We start from the raw sequence: 25,214 nt of genomic DNA on the forward strand, positions 1-25,214 counted from the left end.
TAGAAACACAGAAAGTCACAAACCCCTTTTCAATAGATTTTTTTTTAATTTACAGCTACCAACTTTTATATTGCCTGTTTCTCCCCCTCATCATTCTCTAACTTAATCCTTTTTGATTTCTTACAAATAGTCTTTTTCTTAAGCAGGGTTCTGTCACTTTTTGTGTGGACCAGATGGTCAATATAACCCTGTAATAGCATCTTCCAGTTTGGTCATTTTCTTTACAACATGGTCAGGGTCTCCACTGAATTGCATAACATTTATCAAGGTCACCCCTTGCGCTAAATGTTCTTGGGTTAGGCACAGACATTGCATAGCATCCCCTATGGCAATAATAGTGTTCAATAAGCTTTCCAAACACAGCTCAGCACACAGGCCCTGGAGCTTGCAGTTTATATTCATTGAAGTCCAAGTCACACAGTCATGGTGCCCTTGGGCTGGCGCATCTATGACACAGTCCTCATAATCGTCAAAAAGCTTTTCCCTAAGACAGTGATTAAGAACAGCATAAAGAGCAATACGTACAATAGTCCGCATAACTTTTTTACACTTATGACGTGGCACTTGCTCAGTGAGTTCCATCCCAAGCCTCCTCCTAAACTCCTCATAGCCAGCATCCTCAGAGACCTCTTCAACAATTTGTAGTGGTGTTGAGCAAAACCAAGGTGGGCCTGGTTCATATTTCCTGCATGATGCAATGCTGTCCAGGGCCTCTGGGTCCTCTAGAAAGGCATCGTCGAGCTGTTGAGAGATTTTCAGACAAGAAACAAGTGTAAGTTTCCACTGCTTGCTTTTAGATTTACACAACCCCAGGTTCCTAACCCTATTACACCCCATCATCGACCGTCACTTCTTAATCATTCATTTACCTGAGCGATATCTTTTCCATTCACCTTGTCCGCCGGTGACTCCCCAAAGCCATGATCGCCTTCCTCCTCCATGGTAGTGGACAGCGAGAGGCCACCATGCTCATCAGGGTGTCTCATGAGCGGTTGGGCTTCAGGTTTGGGTTTTGGCATATCCATCAATGGCTGGGTCAAAGGAATCCCCTTGGCTGCTCCCTCATTCTCTTAGGAATTGTTGCTGCTGTAGTGTATTCTCCACACAAGTCTAAAGGTCCTCGGTGCTAAAACAAAGTCCGAAGTTCTTACGGGGGTGGTAAAGGAATCCATGTTTCCTCTCAGCCTTTCCACAATTTCTAGAACACATCTTCTTGGTAAGAGATGTCCTCCTCTGCCCAGCACTGAGACTTGTGGGGTGATGGTGCTGCACTCTGATTGGCAGAGGGCATTGGGAGGAGTTCTTAGAGGGGTCACACGGCCTTCTTCTGGGTGGTTCACCTTGTCCCAGAACCTGTCCTGTTTTGGTCAAATCTCCTTTTGGGGAAGTCCTCTGCAGCTGAAACCCATTGCGACTGGCAGAGGGTGGTAGGAGGAGTTCTTAGAGTGGTCACACAAACCACTTCCGGACGGGTCACCCCACCCCAGAATTCCCCCCAGTTGGTCAAATCTCCTCTCGAGGTGGTCCCCAATAGCTGAAACCCCTCCTGATTGGTAGAAGGTGGTGGGAGGAGTTCTTAGAGGGGTCACACAAACCACTTCTGGACGGGTCACCTCGCCCCAGAATTCCCCCCAGTTGGTCAAATCTCCTCTCGGGGTGGTCCCCAGTGGCTTAAACCCATCCTGATTGGTAGAGGACAGTGGGAGGAGTTCTTAGAGGGGTCACATGATACACTTTGCTTCCAGTCATGTGTCTGCCTTGACTGTGGAAGTAATACCCCCATGGGGTGGGACTTCCAATGACAGGTGGGCAGGGTTTAGAGGGTCAAGGGGTGGGGTTAATCTTGGATTGACGGCAGGGCCCTTAGACTTCTCGCTCCAGCTATCCTGGTTGTGTTGTAATTAATAGAATTACAGACCTCCCCCCTCCCCGAAAAGTAACCCTAATCAATGATCCTACCCCAAAGTAATGGGCACATTTGGTAACAGCATACAAAAGGCCCTTTTCCTTCCTCATGAAAGTTTGTTCCCAGACATGTTGGTTAATGCTGCTGGGAGATTGCTTTAGGTGAAAAATTGCTGTAATAATTGATTTTAGTCCGTTCATGTAAAATTTAGAAGCATGTTATGTTGTGTTATGTTAAGCATCTAAGAAGCATGTTATGATGTTCATTTTATATGTTACCAGTTCTGTTTCTGTTATCCATTGCTTTAGGTGAAAAACTTCTGTAATAATTGATTTTAGTCTGTTAATGTAAAATTTAGAAGCATGTTATGTTATGTTAAGCATCTAAGAAGCATGTTAGGATTTTCATTTTATATATTACCAGTTCTGTTTCCATTCTCCATTGCTTTAGGTGAAAAACTGCTGTAATAATTGATTTTAGTTTGTTAATGTAAAATTTAGACTGTAAGAAGCATGTTATGATTTTCATTTTATATGTAACCAGTTCTGTTTCCATTATCCTGACTCAGTACCTCTTAAATCTTAATCTTTGATAATAAATTTAGGATTATTCCCCTATACATATGTCTCAGTGCTGTGAGGTTATAAAAGAGCTGATCCTGAGCTGTACCAATCAAGCTGTTTAGATTCTGTTACCCGGTAATTTCTGTGAGTGTCCTGTGACAGTAACCTGATGCTACTGGGGGACACTTTCAGAGGGGTTTGGGGGCTGTGGTGCAACTACTGTTACCGTGCAAGGCAGAGCAAGGGCTGGCAGAGCCCTGTGGAGATTGGTAGGCTGGCTAACAGACTGGTGGTGTTATGCTTGACTAGATATCAGCTCCCTGAGAAAATCTTCCTCTTGCCGGATGGGTAACAAAGTGACTCAGAGCCTGGGCACCCCAAGAAAGCTGCACACATACCCCTATAACCTGCTTTCTCTTCTCCAGGGGCCTCTTTATCTTAGCCAACCCTCAAATATGTTCAAACCATGTTCAAATATGTTAAGGACTGTTATAAAGAGGACCCTGATCAACTGTTCTCCATGTGCACTGGACGTAGGAGAAGTAGGAATCAGCTAAATCTGCAGCAAGGGAGATTCAGGTTAGATATTAGGAAAAACTTTCTAACTATAAAGATAGTTCAGTTCTAGAATAGGCTTCAAGGGGAGGTTGTGGAATCCCCATCATTGGAGGTTTTAAAGAATCCATTGGACAAAGCTGTTGGGGACGGTCTAAGTATAGTGCTGGACGGGATGATATTGCTAGGACCCTTCCAGCCCTTCATTTCTAGGATTCTCTGAACTGTGGAGTTTAACTGGTGAGCCCCTCGGTGAACTGCCCCATCAGCCTTCACCCAGCTCTAGTCCAATGTGAATTATTAACAAAATGAGCTGGTCCCTGATATGGAGAAGTCACAAGACCAGTGAGCACAGCAGGACATACCCTATCAGAGATACCCAATGACAGTTGTTCCCTTGTAGTGCAGTGGGGGAAGCTAGGGAATCCAATGGTTCCTCTTGGATAAAGTCTTGCAGTACACAAACAGGGCCTTGGCTTAGAAAAGCAGAGATGACTTCCCTCACACACTATTACAGGCACCTATCCTAAGTGTGTAAGTAAACAGACACAGTTCACAGATGCAGAAATAAGCTAGACAGGAGGGAGGATAACTCACCAGAACACAGTCCATTCCACTAACAACCCAGAATTCATCAGCAACACTGAATTCTCAGAAAAACAAAGAAGAGAATATGATTAAGAACCAGACCCCAGATCACTAACTACAGGGATAAGAGTATCAGAGGGGAAGCCGTGTTAATCTGGATCTGTAAAAGCAGCAAAGAGTCTTGTAGCACCTTATAGACTAACAGATGTTTTGGAGCATGAGCTTTCGTGGGTGAATACATGCATCTGACGAAGTGGGTATTCAAAAGCTCATGCTCCAAAAGCTCATGCTCCAAAACATCTGTTAGTCTATAAGGTGCCACAGGACTCTTTGCTGCTTTTACAGGGAATAGAGCTACCTCTGTGGGGATCCCAGAAATGTGGTTAGAAACCCCAGAGAGGCGTTGAGCTGAGCTCTTCTTCCATCTCTGCAGAGAAAGGGCAAGAGAGGAAGCCCCCACATCATGGTTACAGTGGACATGCAGGAAGCCCCAATTTCTCTGAAAGAAGAAATCAGGCCTCTGAGCAATTGAAACAGATACTTCAAACAGTTTAGCAGGAAATTCTTGCACAGTAAATACAAAATCTGGGGCTGGGTTATTTACATATGTGAGATACATGGCCAGCACCTGAAAAAGAAATGTGAGAAGTAATCAGTATTTGTCCAGTGCCCCTTAATACACATTAACAGAGTGGAGCATACTATGGAATAACAATATGAGAACATGGACCGGGAATAAGCTGCTGGATATGGTAGAGAAAGCAATCACCAAAACAGGAAACACTACAAGATTAGGGGAACCCATATTACTTAATAGAGTCACTTTTGAATTAGTGGAATGTGTCAATGCAGCAGGGGTCTCTACTGGGTTACCTAGGGAGGTAGTGGATCTCCTTCCTTAGAGGTTTTTAAGGTCAGGCTTGACAAAGCCCTGGCTGGGATGATTTAGTTGGGTTTGGTCCTGCTTTGAGCAGGGGGTTGGACTAGATGACCTCCTGAGGTCCCTTCCAACCCTGAGATTCTATGATTCTATGAAATTCTACAGTCCTTGCTCAGATCCTAAGAGGTACTTAGGCTCCTAGATCCCATTGGTTTCAGCAGAAGTTCGGAGTCTAATTACCTTTGAGGATCTGGGCCTCATACCCTACTCAGACAAAACTTTGACTAACTTTAATTCAACCTAGCACTGAGTTGGGTTAAGCCCAGTATTTTACTGTACATTGTACAGAAGCTTCTTGTTAGCAGGAGTTAATCTGCTGGCTATTTTTGCAGTAATGCATTTTCTGTATTTACCACCCTTGTTTTCTTGCATCCTCAGACATTTTGGGCCTTGTACATAATGTGTATAAATGGAATATTTATCATCCTCTCTGACTGTAATGTGTTGAAGTGATGGTGTCTTGTCAAACTGCAATCAATATGGATTGACCTGTTGATCCTCATTAGTGAGAGAAGTATATGAATTACAAGCCCAAGACCTGCTACGGGCAGTATCCCACTGCTCATTGCTGCAGCTCAACTTGCACTGCTGCAGAACAGTGTGTGTGTGTGTGTGTGTGTGTGTGTGTGTGTGTGCGCACAAGGCTTGTGTTGTTCAAACCTGGCCCCCTGTAAACACACTCAGAGTCAACCTATGATCCAGCTCTTGTAAAATGCAGCCAATTAACACCACAGTGACCATGGGTGTAAAGCTGTGGCCTCCTTTTGAGGGTCTACTGTTGCCCAAGATCTAAGTCAAGCTGAGGCAGTGTTCGGGTGATGATGTGCTAATTTCTGAGCTCCTTGATGCCTCACAGTGTTTGTCATGGCTTTGCCACACATAATGTTGTTCTGTTATTGATCTTAATTTGTTCTGTGGCATTACATGCATGAACACTCTTCCTATCACTGGTCCATGTGTAGTGGATTTATATGTGGATGCCTTGCCCTGATGTTAACAGCTGCAATGAACAAGCGTTATTACAATTACCCATGCTCCTACACAATGCTGCATTCTTGAAAGGCCGAAGTTTATGGAGCCAGGTGTAGATAGTGAGGAGTGCATAACATAAGGACAGAGACAGGCAAATTCTCTGTGCTGACCATGCCCTTAGCTTCTTACAGAATGGCTTCCTGTTTGTGCACTGACTCACCAACCTTATGAGAAGAGCTTAAAACTAAGTTCAGAGGGGGCAGGTCAAAAAGGCACCAGGTAAAAAAGTTGACCTTAATAGAGGACTAGATGTTTGGGGAAAAGCAGATGTGGAAAATTGTAGTAGAATTATAGGAGTAACAAAAGGGAAATCCATGGGGGTATCTGCTTAACATCTTAGCTGTCTATACACAAATGGAAGGAGTAATAATAATGAGGAATAAACAGTAAAATCTGGGAGTTTTAGTACATAAGTCATAACTGAGCTTAACTGGCATCACAGATACTTGATGGGCTAAATCTCATGACTAGAATATTGGTATAGAGGGTAAAGGTAATAATTGGAGATATACCAATCTCCTAGAACTGGAAAGGACCTTGAAAGGTCATGGAGTCCAGCCCCCTGCCTTCACTAGCAGGACCAATTGTTGCCCCAGATCCTTAAGTGGCTCCCTCAAGGATTGAACTCACAACCCTGGGGTTTAGCAGGCCAATGCTCAAACCACTGAGCTATTCCTCCCTCCCATTATAGCTTGGTCAGGAAGGACAGGCAGGAAAAAAAAAGAGAGGACATATTGCATTGTACACTTGTTCTGAGGTCCAGAAGGAGGTGAGAAGCAGACCAGTTGAAAGTCTCTGAGTAAAGATAAGAGGGAAAAAACAGGGGTGATGTCCTGGTAGGGGTCTATTACAGACCACCAAATCAGGAAGAGGAGGGAGATGAAGCATTTCTAGAACAAAACCCAGAAATATTCAAAACACAAATCCTGATGATAATAATGGGGGATTTTACCTACCTAGACAGCTGTTAAGAAAGAAATATGGCAAAAAACAAAATTATCCAGTAAGTTCCTGGAATGTACTGGGGACAATGCTTTGTTTCAGAAAATGGAGGTAGTAACCTGAGGGACAACCATTTTAGACTTGATTCTGACCAACAGGGAGGAGCTGGTTGTGAATGTGAAGGTGGAAGGTGATTTGGGTGAAAGTGATCATGAATGATAGATTTCATGATTCTAAGGAAAGGAAGGAGTGAGAATGACTGAAGAAGGACTACAAAAAGCACATTTCAATATACTCAGAGAATGGGTAGGTAGCCACCCATAAGGAAAATATCTAAGGCATAAAGGAGTTCAGGGAAGCTGGCAGTTTCTCATGGAGACAATATTAAAGGCACAACTGCCAATCCAAAGGAAAGATAGGAAGAATAGTAAGTTTTTTAATGACCTGAAAATCAAAAAGAAATCCTACAAAATGTGAAATGGACGACTTACTAAGGAGGAATAGAAAAGAATAGCATATACGTGTAAGGATAAAATCAGAAACGGTAAGGCACAAAATCAGTTATACATAGCAAGGGACAAATGTAATTGGAATTCTTTTTCCATATGGTTTACTGCAAAGTGTCTCATCACTCTGAATGCTTTAAAGGCAACATAACTTCCAAAATCAAGAGTTGGCTCTACATATGGCCCTACATATGACACCACACTGTATCAAACACAATAAACATTAATGTAGTTGATTTGTTTGGCAGGACATGGAAATTAAGTATACATTTCAATTCATTGTAAAATAATATAAAATCAATATTTGTAATACAGTTCAATAAGGTTTCATCCAAATTAAAAAGCAAAGGAAACCAACCAACCACACTCAAGGGTCACTGTGCATTCTCCAAGGCAGTTTCTTCTCTTTCTTTGTTTGGTGCTTTTATTTTATATAAATTCAACCAGGAGTAGATTTTTCAGGTAAAACCAATATTGGAAAGTGTGGTAAACAGAGAGGGACCAAACCAAAATTCAAAATGATGTTGAGAGAATGAGAAATTCTACACTGGAGCAAATGTAGCCTCCTATTGAACTGCTTACATGTATGGGCCCAGATATTGAAATGTATTTAGGTTCCTAAAAGCTACTGATTTCAGTGTGAGTTAGGAGCCTAAATACCTTTGAGGATCTTGTCCATGTAATTACAGCACATACCTGGTCAGCAGGAGATTATGTGTATGCTACAGTCACATTGATGTCATAATAGTGCTTGCATAATCTGAACTGGCTATCCTGGCCATGACAGACTGAGAGGCCAGCTGCCTATCAGTACAGGAGCTCTTTGGAGAAAGGACTGGAGGAAGTGTTGAAAAGACTAAAACATGAATAAATTTGTGACTGAGCAGGAGGTAACCGAGAGAGGTAAGGGTCAGCATTGTATTTTCTAGATCCAGTCTATATTCACACACACATTCAGAAAGCATAGGCATACAGATAGATTAGTTGTAATGTTCTCCATTTCTATGACCAGAACCTCAGCTGATGTAAACCAGTGTTGCTCTGTTGTCTTCCTTGTAGCTGTGTTGATTTACACCAGTTCAGGACTTGGCCTACAGCCTCTGGAGCTGGAAACTTTCCTGAGAATCTCAGTTTGTATTGAATGTTATGGGGAAGGTCTCCCTACTTTTGACCCAGGTGTTTTATGTTTATAATCATTTTGTGTCTTCTGCATCCATGGAGCCAAGATCTAGCTGTGGAATCCTCAGAGATGGGGGAAATTAGAACAAAAAATGCAGAGGGACTTCTCTTCTGGCTGTCTAAATGAAGCTCTGCTAATATCTTAAATGCAGGATAAGAAAGCATGGGGGTCACACTTCTTAGCAACACTAGTGCTCCTAATCCCACACTATCACTACTGCAGCTAGATGGGCAGTGTAGGTTACAGTTAGGATTCAGTTTGCATCTGGGTGTTAGAACTGAAGGATGCAATTTGCATAAAGGATGGGCAATCACCTAACCTCAAGCAGTCTTTCCAGGGAAGGGGAAATCTTGTCAGTTCCTCCTTCATGCTTTGGAATGCTGTTACCATGGAGACAGATACATATGGCATTTCAGATTTCTTGTTAAATATTAAGGCTCCTGGAGAATTTCTGCCCACAGCTAAGAGATACATGGGAGATAAAATCCTGATTTTTTTAATACATCAGCTATTTCATAGTTTCATAGAGTTTAAGGCCAGAAGGGACCATTAGATCATCTAGTCTGACTTCCTGGATTACACTAATCATTAAATTTCACCTAGTAGCCTTACACTGAACCCAAAAACTTGTTATCTGGGTGCTCAGGATTTTTGAAAATGAGGCCCTGACTAAGCAAAACTCTTAAAGCATGTGCTTAATTTTAGGTCTCTTTGTTGGCTTAGAGTTAAGCATGTGATTAGGATGCTGAATCAGGGTGTAGGTGCCTTAATATGGATTTAGGAGCTTAAGTTTGGGCAACCAGTTTTGAAAATTTGGGCCATAAAGTATTATTCTGTATGCTATCAAACCTCATCAATTGATAGTAAAGAGGGAAAGGAAGATTAGTTTACACGGGGATCTACTCAAAAGGAGCAAATTTTCTTCATTATGATTTCCCCCCAAACACATTGGGTCCTTCAGCACACAAACCTGGTCATCAGAAGGAAGGAAGAGGATTTACATGATTCCCAGGTCATCTTCTCCTCACAGTGTTTGGGCACCTGCAGAATCTTTACTAGATAGTGAATTAAAGAGGCCAGCACCAATTTGTACCATCAATGGTAACCAACTGAATCCTTTTATTTAATTTCAGGTGTTTATAATGAGGTTGTTTCCCTCCTGGCACATATGGCTGACCAAGATAAGAACAAAATTGCCCTCAGGATTGCCTCTATAGCTAAGACCAAGCTGGCTAGTGTTGTGAGAGTTCTGCTGGAGAAACTGCAACAGGATGAGGTAGGGCAGTTTCAGGAAATTAAATCTGCTTTCCATGTGTCCACACCAAATTCTGCCTGACTTCCTGGGGGAATGCATGGGGGTAATTCAGTATAGAACTTGGTCTGGTGCGCCATCAGTATTAATCTTTCTGTCCTCAGGCATGAACTCATCATGCAAAATGCTGTTATTACAGATCAGGATGATATAATGCTCTATAAAGAGAGCATTGTCCTTTTACACACAGTGGAGTACATGGGTTGTATATAGTAAAAGTACACTATAGGACTAGCAATAATCTTTTTCAATAATACTGTGCCCTTCTTTAGCATCTTCATCCAAAAATCTCAAAGCACTTACCTAATACTAGTGAATTAAGACTCACAGCACCCTTGTGAGAATGGTAAGCATGATCCCCATTTACAGATGATTTGTCACAGGGAATTAAGTTACTTGCTCAACACCACTTAGCAAGTTAGTAAAAGAATGTGAATAAAACCCAAGTGAACTGACTCCCTGCTCTTATTCCTAACCAACACTCCTTTCTTATGATGACATATTATTGAGATTATAGCACTGAAGGGACCTTATCTATATATTTTCTACTGGGAGAATTCTGCAACAAAAAAATAAAAATGATGTGCACAGTATTTTAACATTTCTGCAAATATACAATATAATTGCACCAGTTCAAATTATGTATTTCAAAATCCCTGTCAGCAAGTATGTCTGTATCAATACAGACAACAAAAAGGATTGAGGAAATGTTTTTTGACAAATAGATTCCTTACTATGCATATTAATACAGAACTCTGAGTAATAATTCATTTAAACTCACTACAGAACCATATTTCCGTCATCCCTCAGCTGCAGTGCAAAGGCTTGGTAGAGTCAGGGTAATGGAGGAGCTGAGGGAGAGGGAGGTAAATTGCTGGGAAGAAGCCTGGGTGTGAACTTGGAGGGTTGCTGGGTATGGGTGGGAAAAGTATGAAATGGTTTTTTTGGGAGGGGTGGGGAGGAATTGTTAGGGAGCTCCCCCCATGTAGACCCTGGCTGACTCCTAACCTCTCCCATTCAGTAAGGCACATCTGCCCCTGTCTTCATGTGTTCCTGCACCCCCATGGGTGCTTGCACCCACTGTTCATGTGTTCCTCCACCCCTGCTCAGACACCCACTCCTCCCATCCCCATGTGGCTCTGTGCCCCACCCAACCACCCTCTGTCCCTGTGTAGCTCTGCATCTCCTCCCCCATCACTGTGTGGCTCTGAACCTCCCTCCTGCCCTGTAACCCTGGGTCTCCACTCCCATTCAGCCCCTCCCCCAGTCTGTCCTCTCCCACTAGCCCTTATGAGCAGAACCCAACTGCTTGTCTTGGCCTCCTAGTACTTTAATTATTTGAATTACTTGATTAATTATGAATCTCTTTTGGTTTTAAAGAATAAAATTGTTGCCTAATCCAGAGCTACTTGTATTATGTAGTGCTTATGTATTCATAAATTATCAGTGACAATTTTCAATTAAACAAATCCTCCTGACATTTAAAAATTAATGGAAGGAGCTTCTCCCCAGTGGAGCTGTGTGTTCTGGTTGCAGTTTGCAGAAGCCTCCTTTTCAAGCAGCACCCCTGGAATGTTTAGCTAATCGAGAGATCTGATTGGCTCTGAACATTCCAAAGGGCTTTATGACCTTGGCATGCAGGTTACCTAGATTTAGAGACTCCCAGGAGACAGAGATGGTAAAGACCTATTGGATCATCCAGTCCATTTCCCTGCGAATGCAGAACCATTCCAAATGGCCATTTTCCACTGGTTTGGCTAAACTAATTTTAAAAGCCCCTAATGACTGAACTTCCACTATTTTCCTAGGAAGACTATGTCATAACCTTATAGACCTGTCTCACAGGTGAGGCATTTTTCCTGTTGTTAAAGTCTAAACTGTATGTCTTTTTTTTAGTTTAATCCCATTACTCCTACTTTTACCTAAATGTATTATACTAAAAAATTCCTCTCCCTCCTTGATGTTCAAACGCTTCACATAGTTGTATGGTATTATCATGTCTCCCTCATAGCCATCCTTTGGCCGCATCTGCCGTAGACAGTTCTTTCAGTCTGCCTTCAGAAGTAGAGGTCTGCTCGGGCCCAGTTTTGAAGCCCAACCTGAACTGGCCCCAAGCCCACTCACCTCACCTTGAGAGGGTTGAATCATTTTCCATCCTGGTCCCAACCCTTCCCCTCAAACCGGATATTGCCACCGCATCCTGCTCGTGGAGCCGGTGCAGCGGCAACAATGTTCAGCAATGGCTTCATCCTCTGACGCTGCCCTCTGTTGTGCCGATCCCATGGGCTAAAGGAGGAAAGCCGACCTGACCTGAGCCCAAGAGAGTCAGTTGTTTTCTCATCCAACCTGAGCCTGATGCCTGTAGTCAGGTCCCATAGGATTTGGGTCAGGTTGCAGGGCTCTATTCAGAAGTCAATTCTGCCACCCCGTGCATTCTTTTTTGCTCTCCCACGAATTACTTCCAATTTGTTGATCTCTCTGGGAATGTGGTGCTAGAAAATGCAATAATCCAGATACAGTCACACCTTAGATGAACAGAGGAACTGTCGTCTTCCTGCTTTGTGCCATGATCCCTGTGTGGAAAAGACCCAACCCACATGGCTCTTTGTGATAGCCATCACCCCTTGCATAGACACAGTGACTTGCTTTTTCACTGTCACCCCCAGGGCACTTGTTGCTTCCCACTTTTCTCCTCCCATTATGTCAGTTACCTCCTTTCCAGATGTGCTAGTTTGCAGGTTTCTGAAAAGACTCTTGTTCTTCGCTCAGGTTTTTAATTTCTCTGTGTCCCTCTTTATTTTTTTCTGTCCCAGCTGATACTAAACTCCCCCATATTTAGTATCATCTGTGAATTTCTACACTGATGGGCCTCATAAAAGACACCTTTGAGTGTGCGACTGTCAATGAAGATCTAACTGCTGAGCTAATTTCCCCTAGGAGCTGTTGAGGACTTACTGCGGGAGTTGGGTATTTTGTAATTACACATTTACCAATTCTGTCTGGAGTGGCTAGAGCAAGGGCAAGGGGCTCCTTTTTATTGTTTGTTTTCAATAAATAAAACTCAAGAAGGGGGCAGTGAAGGAGGCTTCTTCTGGCTTTTTTTCTCTGCATGAAGATTAAAATATGTCAATTGTTCAGCTGCTTCTGAAGTGCTGCTAATGTGGTGATTGTGGAGGGCATGGCATGTTTGACACCAGTTAAGCCAAGGGATTAGTTGTGTGAGCATGCTGGCTGAGGGTCAGTGTGGCCTAGTGGATAGGACTCTGGATAATGACTCAGGAGACATGGATTCTCTTCCTGGCCATGGACCTGCTCTGTTCTGATAAGACTTGGCCTAATCATTTCATGTTTGGATTGGAAGCTCTTTAGGGCAGGGGCTTATTTGTCAAATTACTGTGTGGTCATCAAGAAAAACTTTTCCCAATTGTTTGTTCTCTTTTCTGGTTTGTCCTCAGCAAAACAAAATAGACATTTACTATATCCTGGAGAATGTGTTAGAGCAGGACACCGGGGGCCTAGAGAGAAGGCTAGTGAACAAAATTATAAGCCTAGCCTCAGAGCAGATGAGAGAGACTCGGGTAAGTTAGTTCTCCTGAGCTACTAATCAAAGGATCCAAAGCTTTAACTAATTAAAACTCTCTTTTTTTGTGGGGGGGGGGGGGCAAAGTAAACTATATACTGAAATGAAAATGTATTCTTCTGTTAGAGGCCCACACCTTCCTCCAGACCAAAGCCCAGGTCCTAGACAGCACTTGTGCACATGCATAAGATGGGAAAACTCACATGTGAAAGTTACACATGTGCTTAAGTGCTTTGCAGGATCATAACCCGAGACACATGATATCAGACACAGAGACAGGCCTATGGTTTCTTAATGAGCACATCTTTTCCAAAGTCTGCTAGGGATTTCATTTTTTATACTGATGTTATGTGGGAGGTACTCTGATAATATAGCGATAAGTGCAGCATAAAGCCCTAAGACAGACAGAATCTGAGCTATCTCCAAAAGCAGCAGCATTGGATTTAGAATCTAGTTTGGCAGCAGGAAAACTCATGGAAAAATCCCTCTCTTGTTCCAAAGGAAGTCAGCCTCCTTTTGGGGGACAGTTTATTCCAGGAAAGCTCTCTGAATATCGTTGAAGCTGCCCAGTCTGTCTCTTACTACCTCCTTAGGGAAGGGCGGGGCAAAATATCATGTGACTATGGTGACCAATCATCCACCACAAGGAGCTACTAGTGAATAGTCTAACCAAGCAGCTTGCAAGCAACTCAAAGGCTGAAGATTGTTTTGATTCAATGAATATTTATAAGTAATGACTCTATCCACAGAAAGTTGGGTGGGTTCATTCACAACTTATGCACAGAAATTAGGACTTGACTCATCTAAACAACTCTGGCTAGTGCAGCCGGCTTCAGTCACCTCAGTCTCTCTCGCTCTCTCTCTTTTTTTTTTTTTTTAGCAAGTAACAAATGAACTTAAAGTGGCAGCTAGTAACACCTTAGTGGCGCTGGCACGCTGCTATTTCAATGATGTGATGTCTGAGCTGCGGTGTCATCTGAACCTGCCGGAAGAGTTTATTTTAGTTACACTGGGCAACCTGCCATCAGCCTATGGTATGGTAACTTCCATCTTTTGTTTCAAAGTTATTGTCTTTCATTTAAGGACAGGGGATTACTCTCTCTACCTAAAAATATTACAGCTAAACAGAGCTCTGCTTGAGTGTGTGCATGGAGAGACACAGGATTCACTGCTCTTGCTAGTTCTGGCTTCCAGATCATGAGCTATCCAGACAGAGGTGCAAGCTGTAACTTCTGCCCCTGACTGAAGTTCCTTAAGGATGGGAATGAGTGGAAGATCAGGTCCAGTGGAGCTCTTCTTCACCCCACTTCCGACCCGGCCCCAGTGCGCTCTCCCCTTATGCTGGGAGTGAGTTGGGCATCAGGCACAGCTGTGCACTGGTGGAGGATTCCCCTCTTCAGGGTGAATCCCCCACTGGCTATCAATGGCTGCTGTAAAGCCATCCTGCTCTGCTTACACAGTGCAAAATGGCCCAGGAGCCCATAGCATCCTGCCCCACAGTGTTTCTAAGTGTGTTCTAAGAAGGCGGAGAGCAGCCGATTATCTGTCTTCCTTCTCTTCTGGCCTTTCTCTGCAGCACTTAAGTGTATCCGTTTTGTGAGAATGACCCTGTATGATATGGACTGCATGCTGGAGTTAGTCAACGACAGCAGGATGAGACAAGCATTTTGTGGTGGTAAGTGCCAGAACTTGCTATAGGTGCCCAAAATGGATACTTAGGGGGTTTGGGTACAATTGAAGTGACTGACCAAGTTTGCAAACAGGCCCTGCACTGTGCTCCCTGCCCTGGGTTGCACCAGGTGCTGTGTTCCTTAGCTCCCATGGCACTCAGTGAAGTTGAGAGTGCTCTGTACTTTGCAGGAGGCACTGAGCATTTGTAAGTTCAGGCCCTTTATGACTCATGGATATAATTTAAAATAAACAGACACAAAGGCTGAAGCTGCCCATCTGCCAGCAGTCTCCTGGGGGAGGAGGTGAAGGGAGCAGATTTCAATACTGTACATTTAAAAATCCCATTTCCAACTTCTTCACCCATTCTCTCCCCTTAGTTTCTTTATCATCATCTCCTTTCACCCTCTTTCTCTGTCTTCTCTTCCTCTCCACTTCTCTCTTCCTTTGCTTTTCAGGTGATGCTCAGTAAGGGGTTAATCCTGTGCCTTTGAGGTAAATGGGAATTTTGCCATCAACTTAATAGAGAACAGGATTGGGCCCTAATTCTTCTTAGAAAGGACACTAGATACACCCACCTTTAGGGCAAAGTGCTCCCCACTACGTTCAAATCCCAGTAAAGCCAATGGCAGTTAGGGGCACTGAACATCTTTCAGACAAACTGTAACTCAGGATGAAATCATACAGTGTTAGGGTTAAATAAACAATAACTGCAGAGGACACGAGTCATTTACAGGAGAGCTTGCTGAAATATTTTGATTTTTAATTATATTTTCCATAATTTTCCCCCCAAATTTGATGAAAAACAAACCTGAAAAATGTCCATGACAATTTTGATCAGGAAGTGTGCGTCCAGTGTTTTGGAGCATCTAAAGAGGTGACTGAATTTTTCAGACATTTGAAAAATAGAAATGATTTTACACTTTGCAATTTTGAAAGAAAAAAACAACTATCCGTAAAGATTTTTAATTTAATTTAAACTGCTTTTTCAACCAGCTCTAATTAAGAGGTAACAAGGAAGGGAGAAAAGATTTGTCTTCAAATGATGGTAATTGAAATAAGATTGAGAGAACTGCAAATTAAAAAGCCTTTTGAGAAACAAGACACGAGCTTTAGCTCACGAAAGCTCATGCTTAAATAAATTTGTTAGTCTTTAAGGTGCCACAAGTACTCCTGTTTTTTTTGCGGATACAGACTAACACGGCTGCTACTCTGAAACAAGACACGGAATGTGGGGGAAGAGGAATAGCTCAAAATTGATGTTGGATTTCAGCGTCTATTCCTGAACTAAGCAGTAGCTGCCATGGAATTGTAGTAAACTTTAGGCCTGGGTGTGTTCACTGATAAAGCAACTTCTCCTTGTTACCAATATGTCCTTTTCACATTGCCTGTCTTCTCTCCTTCCATGCAGTTCTGGAAAAATGGTCAAGAGCAGTAAATTTCTATTTCACTAACTGGGAAAAGTGCTCATTCCGCAGAATGGATGCATCACAATTCTGCGATCCAATTCTTCCTATTTATGCTCATGTGACCAGCAACTGGCTGACCTGTGAGGAGCCGGAGGTGAGAATTGCTGGCTTTCTAAACCTTTAGCAGAAATTGTAACATTAAATTCTATGTGTCTGGCACTCATTGTGATGATGAGGTCCTTTTGGATGGAACAGAGTGTCATGTAAAACATCTAAAATCCAAACATTTATAATGTCACCACAACGTGGAAATTCTGTCTGTACGCAGTGTACATGGATTCTAGTTTTATGCATCTAACGTGCAGATGAACGCGGGATAGTGGGCTAAATTAATTCCTCCATTCAGCCCCAGTGGAGTTCCAGCAGGGATGAGTTGGCCTAGAATGCATACTAATCTGGGGAATATTTTACCTGGTATAGTTGTGAGGTGCATTAGGATATAATCCTGAAAACCAACCCTACGAGTCCTGGTTCTTACCAGGAAATATTGATAGGCCCATTCCTACAGTGGAACAAGGGAAGGTGCACTCATTGGAAGTAGAAAAGGTGTGCTCATTGAATGATATTGAATGAATTAATAGGAACATAAATTCTGTGTCTCATCTATGCAGCTCAAGCAGGCTATCATCAAAGCCCTTGGTCCCATGATGAGCCTCCTGCTACACAAAGAGGAGTATCAAGATCAGCTATTTAAACCGATCTCATGGCTCCTTGAGCAATATAAGGAGAACACTGATGTTTTTCACATCACCAAGGTGAGGTACCGCTCCTTAAGGTAACTGTCTATGTGTCTGCATATATGAACTGCATGAGGAATTTGCTGCCAGTGGGGTTTCCTGGTTGAGACAGTGACTTGTTAGAAAATAAATATCCACACAAGCTCTGGGTTTGTACATGTGGTGAGCCAGGCAACAAGATCTGTAGGTAAATGCCTCTTATGAAAAGCATCCTCTGTTTCCTGGGGAGGATAAGGAGCTAGAAAACAAAACACCTACCCCCCCACTCCAAAAAGATCCTTCCTCCTTGAGATTTCCCAGTACATCCTGTCAACTCTGCGTCTCTGTTTTAGTTCATAAGCTCCTCAGAGCAGGGGCTGCCATATGTTGTCTCTGGTCAGTACCAAGACAACTGTCATTGGTTGAAAATTAATGCTAAGGAGGCTTGAGAGTTATTGCTTTGGATTATGGAACTAGATGGATCTAAAAGCATTGCCTGTCTATTTCATCTCCCATTCTGTGCAGTGCTGTTGTAGCCATGCTGGTCCCAAGATATTAGAGCGCCAAGGTGGGTGAGATAATCTAATTAAAGATATTGTCTCACTCCCCTTGTCTCTCTATTTCATCGACCCTGAGTACCACATGAGCAAGAAGTAAGGGGCCATATTCTGTCTTCAGTGGGGCTACACAGTTATAGCTGTCTCGTGAGTTCATTTACAACTTCTTGGTAGTGATATTTACTCACCATCTCTGTTGGTTGAAGCTTTCTGGTACAGAGTATGTGGTCACTTTTGGGGTTGAAATACCCATGATTTGGAGGGAACCAATGCATCATGGACTTGTTTGATAGCATCAGGGCACTACAGAACTGCTTCAATATAGTAAAATCTGTAGATGGCATCAGAGACATTCTGGAAGCTTGAAGCAGCAAAGGAGAAAAGTGTTTAGATGCCGGAAGGAATTCGATTTTCACCTTTTTTATCAATAACCTGGCAGAGGACATAAAAACATCTCTGATAAAGTTGGCAGATGAGATTAAAAACTGGGAAGTGGTAAAAAATGGAGAGGACAGATTCAGAGAGATCTAGATCACTTGGTAAACTGGGTGCAAACAAAGGTGCATTTAAATATGGCTGAATGTAAATGTGAGCATCTAGGCGCAAAGAATTTAGGCCATACATACATGATGGGGGATGCTGTCCTGGGAAGCAGTGACTCTGAAAAAGATTGTGGGGATCATGATGAATAATCAGCTGAACACGAACTCAAGCTGTGTCCAAAAAAGCTGAAAAGCATAAAAAGGGGAATCTCAAGGAGGAGTTCAGTGGTTGTTTTACTTCTAAATCTGGCACTTGTGTGACTACTGTTGGAATACTGTGTCCAGTTCTAGTGCCCACAACTCAAAAAGGATGTTGATAAATTGGAGAGGAGATTGAGAGAAGAGCCACAGTGATTAAAGGATTAGAAAACATGCCTTACAGTGGTAGAATCAAGGAACTCAATCTATTTAGTTTAACAAACAGAAAGTAAAAGGGTGTGTGATGGGGTTTACCTACCCCACATTGGTTCAGCAGGGGTTAATCCTACTTTGTGGGCCGAGGAGGCCATGGCCCCTCATCTCTGCTGGGCATGCTTCAGCTGGAACCAGGATATAAAAGAGAACCACTCAGCTCAGTCTGGGATGGCTGCCGAAGGGAGCAGAGGTGCATTGCAGGCTCCTGCAGAGAGACTGCCAGTGCTCCAGGATTCAGAGGCCAGCCGTACTGTGGCTGCAACCAACGACCCCCAGCCACCCAATGCCAGAGATGGAGGAGAGACCACAGAATCCCTGAGTGAGAAGAAGCCTAGGTAGACTAAGCACTGATCCAGCCGAGGCACTGGGTTTTGACTTGGCATGTTTTGGAAGGATCCCCGCTGATTTGGTGGCAGATACCTCTGCAGCAAGACAGGGCCCTGTGCTGGGACCTTTGGAATAGGTAGGAGCCAGTGGAGAAGGGCTGGTCACTAGGCAACACTTCCCTGCCACAAAAGGTGGTTCTAATGACTTTGGGCACTAGGCCGCACTGCCATACCTAGAAGGGGAGCGCTAGTGACTCAGGCTGTTGGGCCGTGAACCCTCACCGAAGGGCTGCTGCGCTGATCCCAACCATTAGGCTATGCTGCCCTAGGAGCCAGGACTGCTGCGGTGGCTAGGGAGACTAGGCCAGCTGGGCCGCCCAAGATCTACTTCAGTTTCTCCACAACCTGGTACCACCTGACGGGGTGGTCCTATCCTGTGACAGGGTGACTTCATGACAGTCTATAATATCTTACATGAGGGAATCATGTTTTATAACGGGCTCTTCAGTCTAGCAGAGAAAGGTGTAACTTGATCCAATGGCTAGAAACTGAAGCAAGACACATTCAGACTGGAAATGTGGTGTCCATTTTTAATGGCGAGATAATTAACCATTAGAACCATTTACCAAGGGCCGAGGCAGATTCTCCCTCACTGATAGTTTTTAAATCGAGATTGGGATATTTTTCTAAAAGCTCTGCTCTGGGAATTATTCTGGGCAAGGTCTGTGGCCTGTGTTATACCGGAGGTCAGACAAGATGATGGCAATAATCTGTTCCGGCCTTGGAATCCACGAATCCCCTGAATCTGCTTCAGTCACTACATATTGCTCCTGTGTGTGCCACCATCTGACTTTCACCCTCTCTTGCAGAGTCTGAGCCAGCTCTTGGAGGTCTCGGGTGAATATAAGATCCCTCTCCCTAACGGGAAGTTTCAAGCCATCTGCAGTGCTCTGCACAACCAGGTGAGGGGTGGTTTTGCTTGGATCCCTTGAGCTTAGGCACAGCAGATCTGAAGCATATTAACAATCAAAATATATGGAATGATAGTGCAGAGCCTGGGGACCACCTCATGCCTTATTGATTTCTGCAGGCTCAAGAGTAAGCAGGTAGAGGTCTCATTTTCTTAGCTAATATCCAGCTCAGTTTGTAAAGCAATTTTACCATAAGCCGATTATCAGGGGGAGTCAGAGTTGTACAGTAAACACTGTGGCTGTGTCTTGATTCGATGAGCTCTGCTGCTCAAAACACTTTAGCTTCTCTCATCTAATGTATTGGACATTGTGTTTGATTCTTGCTGTGCGTTCAGTACCATCCACCTGGGGTTCAGACCTCTAGTTGGACAAGTAGGAAGTGGAAGCTTAGAAATTAATTAAACATTTTCTTTTCAATTGCTTCTGATTAGTTTTTCTTTGACCATTTCGCTTCTTCCCACAGCTCTGTTCTCAAGCTAAGCCGCTCAGCATGGAAAATCACACAGAGCTGGTCTATTGTATAGTTCAGCTAGGTAAGGGGAAGAGACTCTGAGTTACACAGTGGTTTCCTTGTAACTTCCTTTGTAAGGTATGGTAAGAATAAGAGTTCTGTCATCAGTGAGGACGTGATTTCTTGCCTTGCAGCCCGTTCTTCTCCTGATGATCTGATAGCCTTTCTGCACTCTCAGCTGAAGATTGAGAATGAGGCTGTTCGTGTGGCATCTCTGAATCTGCTCAGAGCTATTGTTGGTGCTGACTGTAAGTAACACAGGAGCAACTGTGCCAGCTGCCCTCTTGGCCGACATGCTGAGGGTTGAGTTGGGGACGTCCAGGGCAGGGCTGGCTTTAGGAAGTGCGGGGCCTGATTTGTGGGGCTTGTACTCACCGGGCGGTGCCCTGAGACTTTGTCTGCACTTTGGCAGCGGGTCCTTCACTCGCTCAGAGTCTTCAGTGGAACTTCAGCAGCAGGTCCTTCACGTGCCGCCGAAGACCCAAAGCGAGTGAAGGACCCGCCGCTGAAGTGCCACCGAAGACCCAGAGTGCTGCCGGGTGAGTAAAAATTTAAAAGGCCACTGGGCGCGGGGTCCTGTTATGTGTGGGGCCCTCTCAGGCACGGAGCCTGATTCGGGAGAATCAGGGGAATCGGCCTAAAGCCAGCCCTGATCCAGAGCTAAAAGCATGAGCTACTATAGATTGAGCTAAAGAACCAAGGTTTTGTAGGCATGTCAGGGCTGTAACAGACTCATCGCCTCTGCAAATGGGACACAGAATCTCTATAACACACAGTCACCAGTGGTCTGGATATCCACTAAGGGATCAAATGCTGCTCTAAGTTACCCCCCTATGGCCACCTAGAAATCAACAGGTTCAACTAAGTGCTGAATGTAGCCCAAGATATTTTTCAACTTCAGATACAGAAGTTGACTTGGGGCTAATGCACATTAACAATAATCAAAAATAAAATAATACCCCGACTCGATAATCATCAGTATTAGGCACTATAGACTAGATTCTGTGTTGTTATACTGTGTAAACACAGATTGACCTCAGTCTATCTAATTCTTTTATACTATTTCCATCATGGCAGTATGATGGCACTATTTATAGAACTGGAATTACTTTAGATTTACACTAGTGTAACCGAGACCAGAGTCTGGTCCTATGTTTTCCCATTGATTCTGTGTATGAGAGAAGCTTGGGACTATTCTTAAATAGGGCCTTTTGAAATCCAGGATTCATTCCAATGTGGAAAGTGAGTGTGTGGAACAAAGAAGTACTGTACACCTCTCCTTATCTTTCAGTGCCCGAGACAAGACTGAAAAAGTTGCTGATTGTGAAGGCAGTGAAATCCACTTTCAGTGATCAGAATGCTATGGTAAGATTGTGTGTGGAGCAGTGAAATATTTCAATTTTTTTCAATGATATGGGATGAATGGACATCTGGGTGGAGCTTTCATTCAGATCCAGAGGAGAGACTGCAGACTAGAGAAGGCATGTCATTCTCCTGCCTGTGTTAAATGGATCCATGTTTATAAGCCAAGGAGATCAAATCAAAAGCATAAGGACTCTCATATCCTATCTCCTATCTCAGGCAGAAGGGATAACAATAACTCATGTGTGACATCTCTACCCTTTCAGGTGAGGAAGGCAGTTCTTCATTTCATCCGGAGGCTGCTCAGCTCAGAAAGTGTGGAGAACTGTGCAGCATGGGATATGGTAGCACATGTTTTCAGGGAGTTCAGTGTGTCCACCAGCAAACTGGTAAGGATTGGATCCATGATCTGTATTAACATAAACAGTTCAACTTTACAGTAAGTGGTTGAAGATCTTAGCTCTGCCTGGCCCCTTTTCTACAAAGTTGGAGCTTGTGGCAATACTCTCCAAGGGCCTTTTTTTCACACACACGCACCCCCCCCCCCATCTTAAGGAAGGCTGCTTGTTCTCCTCGGGCCAGGTTTGCTCTCCTTTACACTGAAATCAGTAGAGTCAATCAATATTTACTTCGGAGTAAGTAAGAGTAGAATTAGGCCTGTTGATAGAATCACACTCACTACACACGAAATGACCAAGCTGGTTGGGGCATCAAAACAAATAGAGTGGATCCCCCTGGTTCTGCATAGTCTGAATGCTTTTCCTCTGAGATAAAAAGATGAAACAGTTTTTCAAATGTAAAGAAAATTAACCCTGTTGGAAACTCTTTTGTGTTCAGTGAATCATTCCCTTCACTTTAGGGTTTTCCTAAGCCTGGGATCTGACCCACCAGTTAGGAGTTTCCGTTATTCTCTTCCCTTCAGATGTTTGTGCACTTCCAGTGCAATATAAAAGCAGGCATAGGTCAATGTTCAAGATGGCTTTGTAAGAGAAGGACACTGATTCTCTAGCCAGTGTCTTGCTACTAGCTAATAAGTTCTATAGAGCTGTCTCACAGCAGGGTACAACATTTCTCACCCAGGCTATTCCGGAAGAAAACACTATCCAAACCCTGTGCACTGACATCCTGCAATGTCTGGACACCTCAGTCACTGGAATGACCCAAGTAAGTGACCTGCTGCTACTGCTTTTTGAAATAGGGACGTTCTTCCTTACTTTCCTTGTACCTCCCCACAAGGAAGCTTTTTGCACAGTCAGCATAATGGAGGAACAGCATGTCAAATCCATGTCAGGGATGTGACCCCTTCCTCATGGAGTAAGTGGTTCACATTAGAGAAAAGATAGAAAGCAACTGAACTGGAAGGAATCATGTTGCAGAGATCTTCTCTTCATTCTTTCCACTGTCTGAGTGCAACTGCCCCTTAGGTCCCCCATGAATACTTCTGACATTTAGATTTGGTGATCCTGGATTTGAACAAATGCTGGGGCTGGGACTGTGCCTTATATAGGTCTGTAAAGTTCTGGGTGAGTTGATGGTGCCATCTAAATAGCTCCATAATGCTCTAATGCAGGGAAAGAGGATTCATCTCTGGGTGAGAGCCAAATTGCTCACCAAAGAAGGCAGAGTATTTAAAAGACAGAGTGAGGGGGCATTGGACAGGTGGAGTGAGATGATGGGGAGAGAGAGAGATGAGGTGATAGGTAAGGGAAGGGTCAGAGATGAATAAAAGGAGAAGCTACATGAGAGGGAGGGATTCCGACAGCAGGATACTGGAGGTGGGGGGATGGAAATAGCTGCGTACTGAACAGTCTTGCTCTTCTCTGCAGGTGTTATGGCCAAGGCTTCTCGAATATGTGGTGCCAGTTCAGTACACTGGTACTTTGAAGCCTCTCTGCAGATGCCTTAGGGAGCTGGCTGAGAAAAAGCAGCAGGAAGGAGAAGAAGCTGCTTGCCTCAACTACGGTGGACCAGGTTTATAACAGAAACTTTCATTTATTCTCTCCAGGCACACTACGCAATGAACAGGTTCAGTCTGCTCCAGTTCTCTCCTCTGCAATGAGAAGGCTAAAATGAGGAATGGTCTTGTGATTACAACATGGCCATGGGAGGGAGCTAGGAAATGTGGGTTCTGTTCCCAGCTTGCCACCAAAATTCTGATGTGACCTTGGGGAAATCACCTGATCTTTCTCTCTCAGCTTCCCCACTTGTGAAATGAAGGAGTAATTAATGCCAACCTCATAGAGGTGCTGTGAGACGGAATTCATTCATGTCTGTAAAGCATTTTGAGAAGCTCAGACTGAAAGCACTATGGAAATGCAAATTATGATCAGTTGCATTCAACATTGGTGGACATGTTGGAAATGACTAGGTGAATAACTCTGAAAGTCTGGCAGAATTAATGATATTCTCTTTCTTTCCCTAGTGAAACTCCCTACACCCCAGGGGCTGCTGGCACGACTCCTGGTGAGTAGACCATGAGACTAGGTTTTCTGCGGAATGTGAAGTGGGACAGTTAACTATAAAAATGGGTTTTCTAGCTAGATGCTTGTAGACAGGCTGAGGAATGTGTATGATTGGATGTCTCTGTCTCTGCCCTCTCCTGAGACACACTGTTCTGCATCCTCATACTAGCTAGAATGCTTTCTTCTTCAGGAAGGTACTGCAGTAGAATCAACAACTCTATTGTATGGTCTCCACAGTGAGAGAGTCTGAACTATTCCCTCCTTCAGGAACACACTGGTATTGTGCTGACCAAACTTAGCCTGTTCTTTCTCTCTCATTGACAGGTAGTGGCCTCGTCCCCTTATGCAGGAGAAGGACACGGATGTGCTGCCTTGCAGTTACTACAGGCCCTGCACCAAAATATCCATGCAGCAGTGGGTGAGATGTGGGTAGTAAAGATCCCATCTCTGCTGCAGTACATTGAAGGTAAAGTGCTAGTTAGGAGGAGTGCGGTCCATGGAGCATAGAAGGGAAGCCAGAAAATGCAGCTTCGTATTGACACGTGTTGTGCCATTCCTGTTGCAATATGTGGGAACAGTGGGGAATTGAAATTGGGCTTCTAGGCCCTCACTTTTCCTTCATCTGGATAACTGTGAACCACTGGGGTAAATCTAGAGTTAAACCACTGAAGCCAATTCAATCCGGGCAGAATCAGGCCCGGAAGGTTTCAGCTGAATGGAAATTTTACAGCAGTTCCCCCCACACCTTTGCTAGGTTAATGTTTGGGAAGGTGAATTACGCATGAAGCTGGAGGTTAGTGAAATATTTTGGGGTTCCATATATAGTCTGATTTTGCAAACTGAATGTTTCTGAAAATTAAACCCCATGTTTACTTTCAAGGGTGATTCAATTAAAAAACCCAGAGTTTTCCTTTCTTTAAGGTAACCTGAGCCATAAAAGCTAGGTTGGCCAAGTGGGTGCCCTATGTAGAATCTAGGTATTGTGGGCCTAATAATGTCTTTCAGCAATTTTACGGTGGTATGAATCTATTGACCTCCTCAGTCAGTGTAGGCTGCGTCTACACTATGGGGTTATGCCAGCAGAGCTCCAATGACATGGCTGTGCCATTGTA

The 25,214-nt window shown here is 43.7% G+C and overlaps 1 protein-coding gene across 1 annotated transcript; it reads left to right on the forward strand.

The window, feature by feature from the left end:
- The first annotated feature begins 21,996 nt into the window (after positions 1 to 21,996).
- LOC120390817 (maestro heat-like repeat-containing protein family member 1) lies at positions 21,997 to 24,691 on the forward strand. Its single transcript, XM_039513712.1, has 5 exons — positions 21,997 to 22,029; positions 22,721 to 22,804; positions 23,467 to 23,611; positions 24,063 to 24,103; positions 24,427 to 24,691. Exons 2-5 carry the CDS (start codon positions 22,796 to 22,798, stop codon positions 24,607 to 24,609), a joined length of 378 nt encoding a protein of 125 aa, XP_039369646.1. The 5' UTR covers positions 21,997 to 22,029; positions 22,721 to 22,795; the 3' UTR covers positions 24,610 to 24,691.
- The last annotated feature ends 523 nt before the right edge of the window (positions 24,692 to 25,214 follow it).

The sequence above is a fragment of the Mauremys reevesii genome, linkage group 25 (genome assembly GCF_016161935.1).
Source record: "Mauremys reevesii isolate NIE-2019 linkage group 25, ASM1616193v1, whole genome shotgun sequence".
Taxonomy (NCBI): domain Eukaryota; kingdom Metazoa; phylum Chordata; order Testudines; family Geoemydidae; genus Mauremys; species Mauremys reevesii.

What these genes read in the sequence shown, in the direction of transcription:
- LOC120390817 (XM_039513712.1), top strand. An exon ending in CCTCAACTACGGTGGACCAG is followed by an intron (nt 23,612 to 24,062) that starts GTTTATAACAGA and finishes TTCTTTCCCTAG; the next exon opens with TGAAACTCCCTACACCCCAG. An exon ending in GGCTGCTGGCACGACTCCTG is followed by an intron (nt 24,104 to 24,426) that starts GTGAGTAGACCA and finishes TCTCATTGACAG; the next exon opens with GTAGTGGCCTCGTCCCCTTA.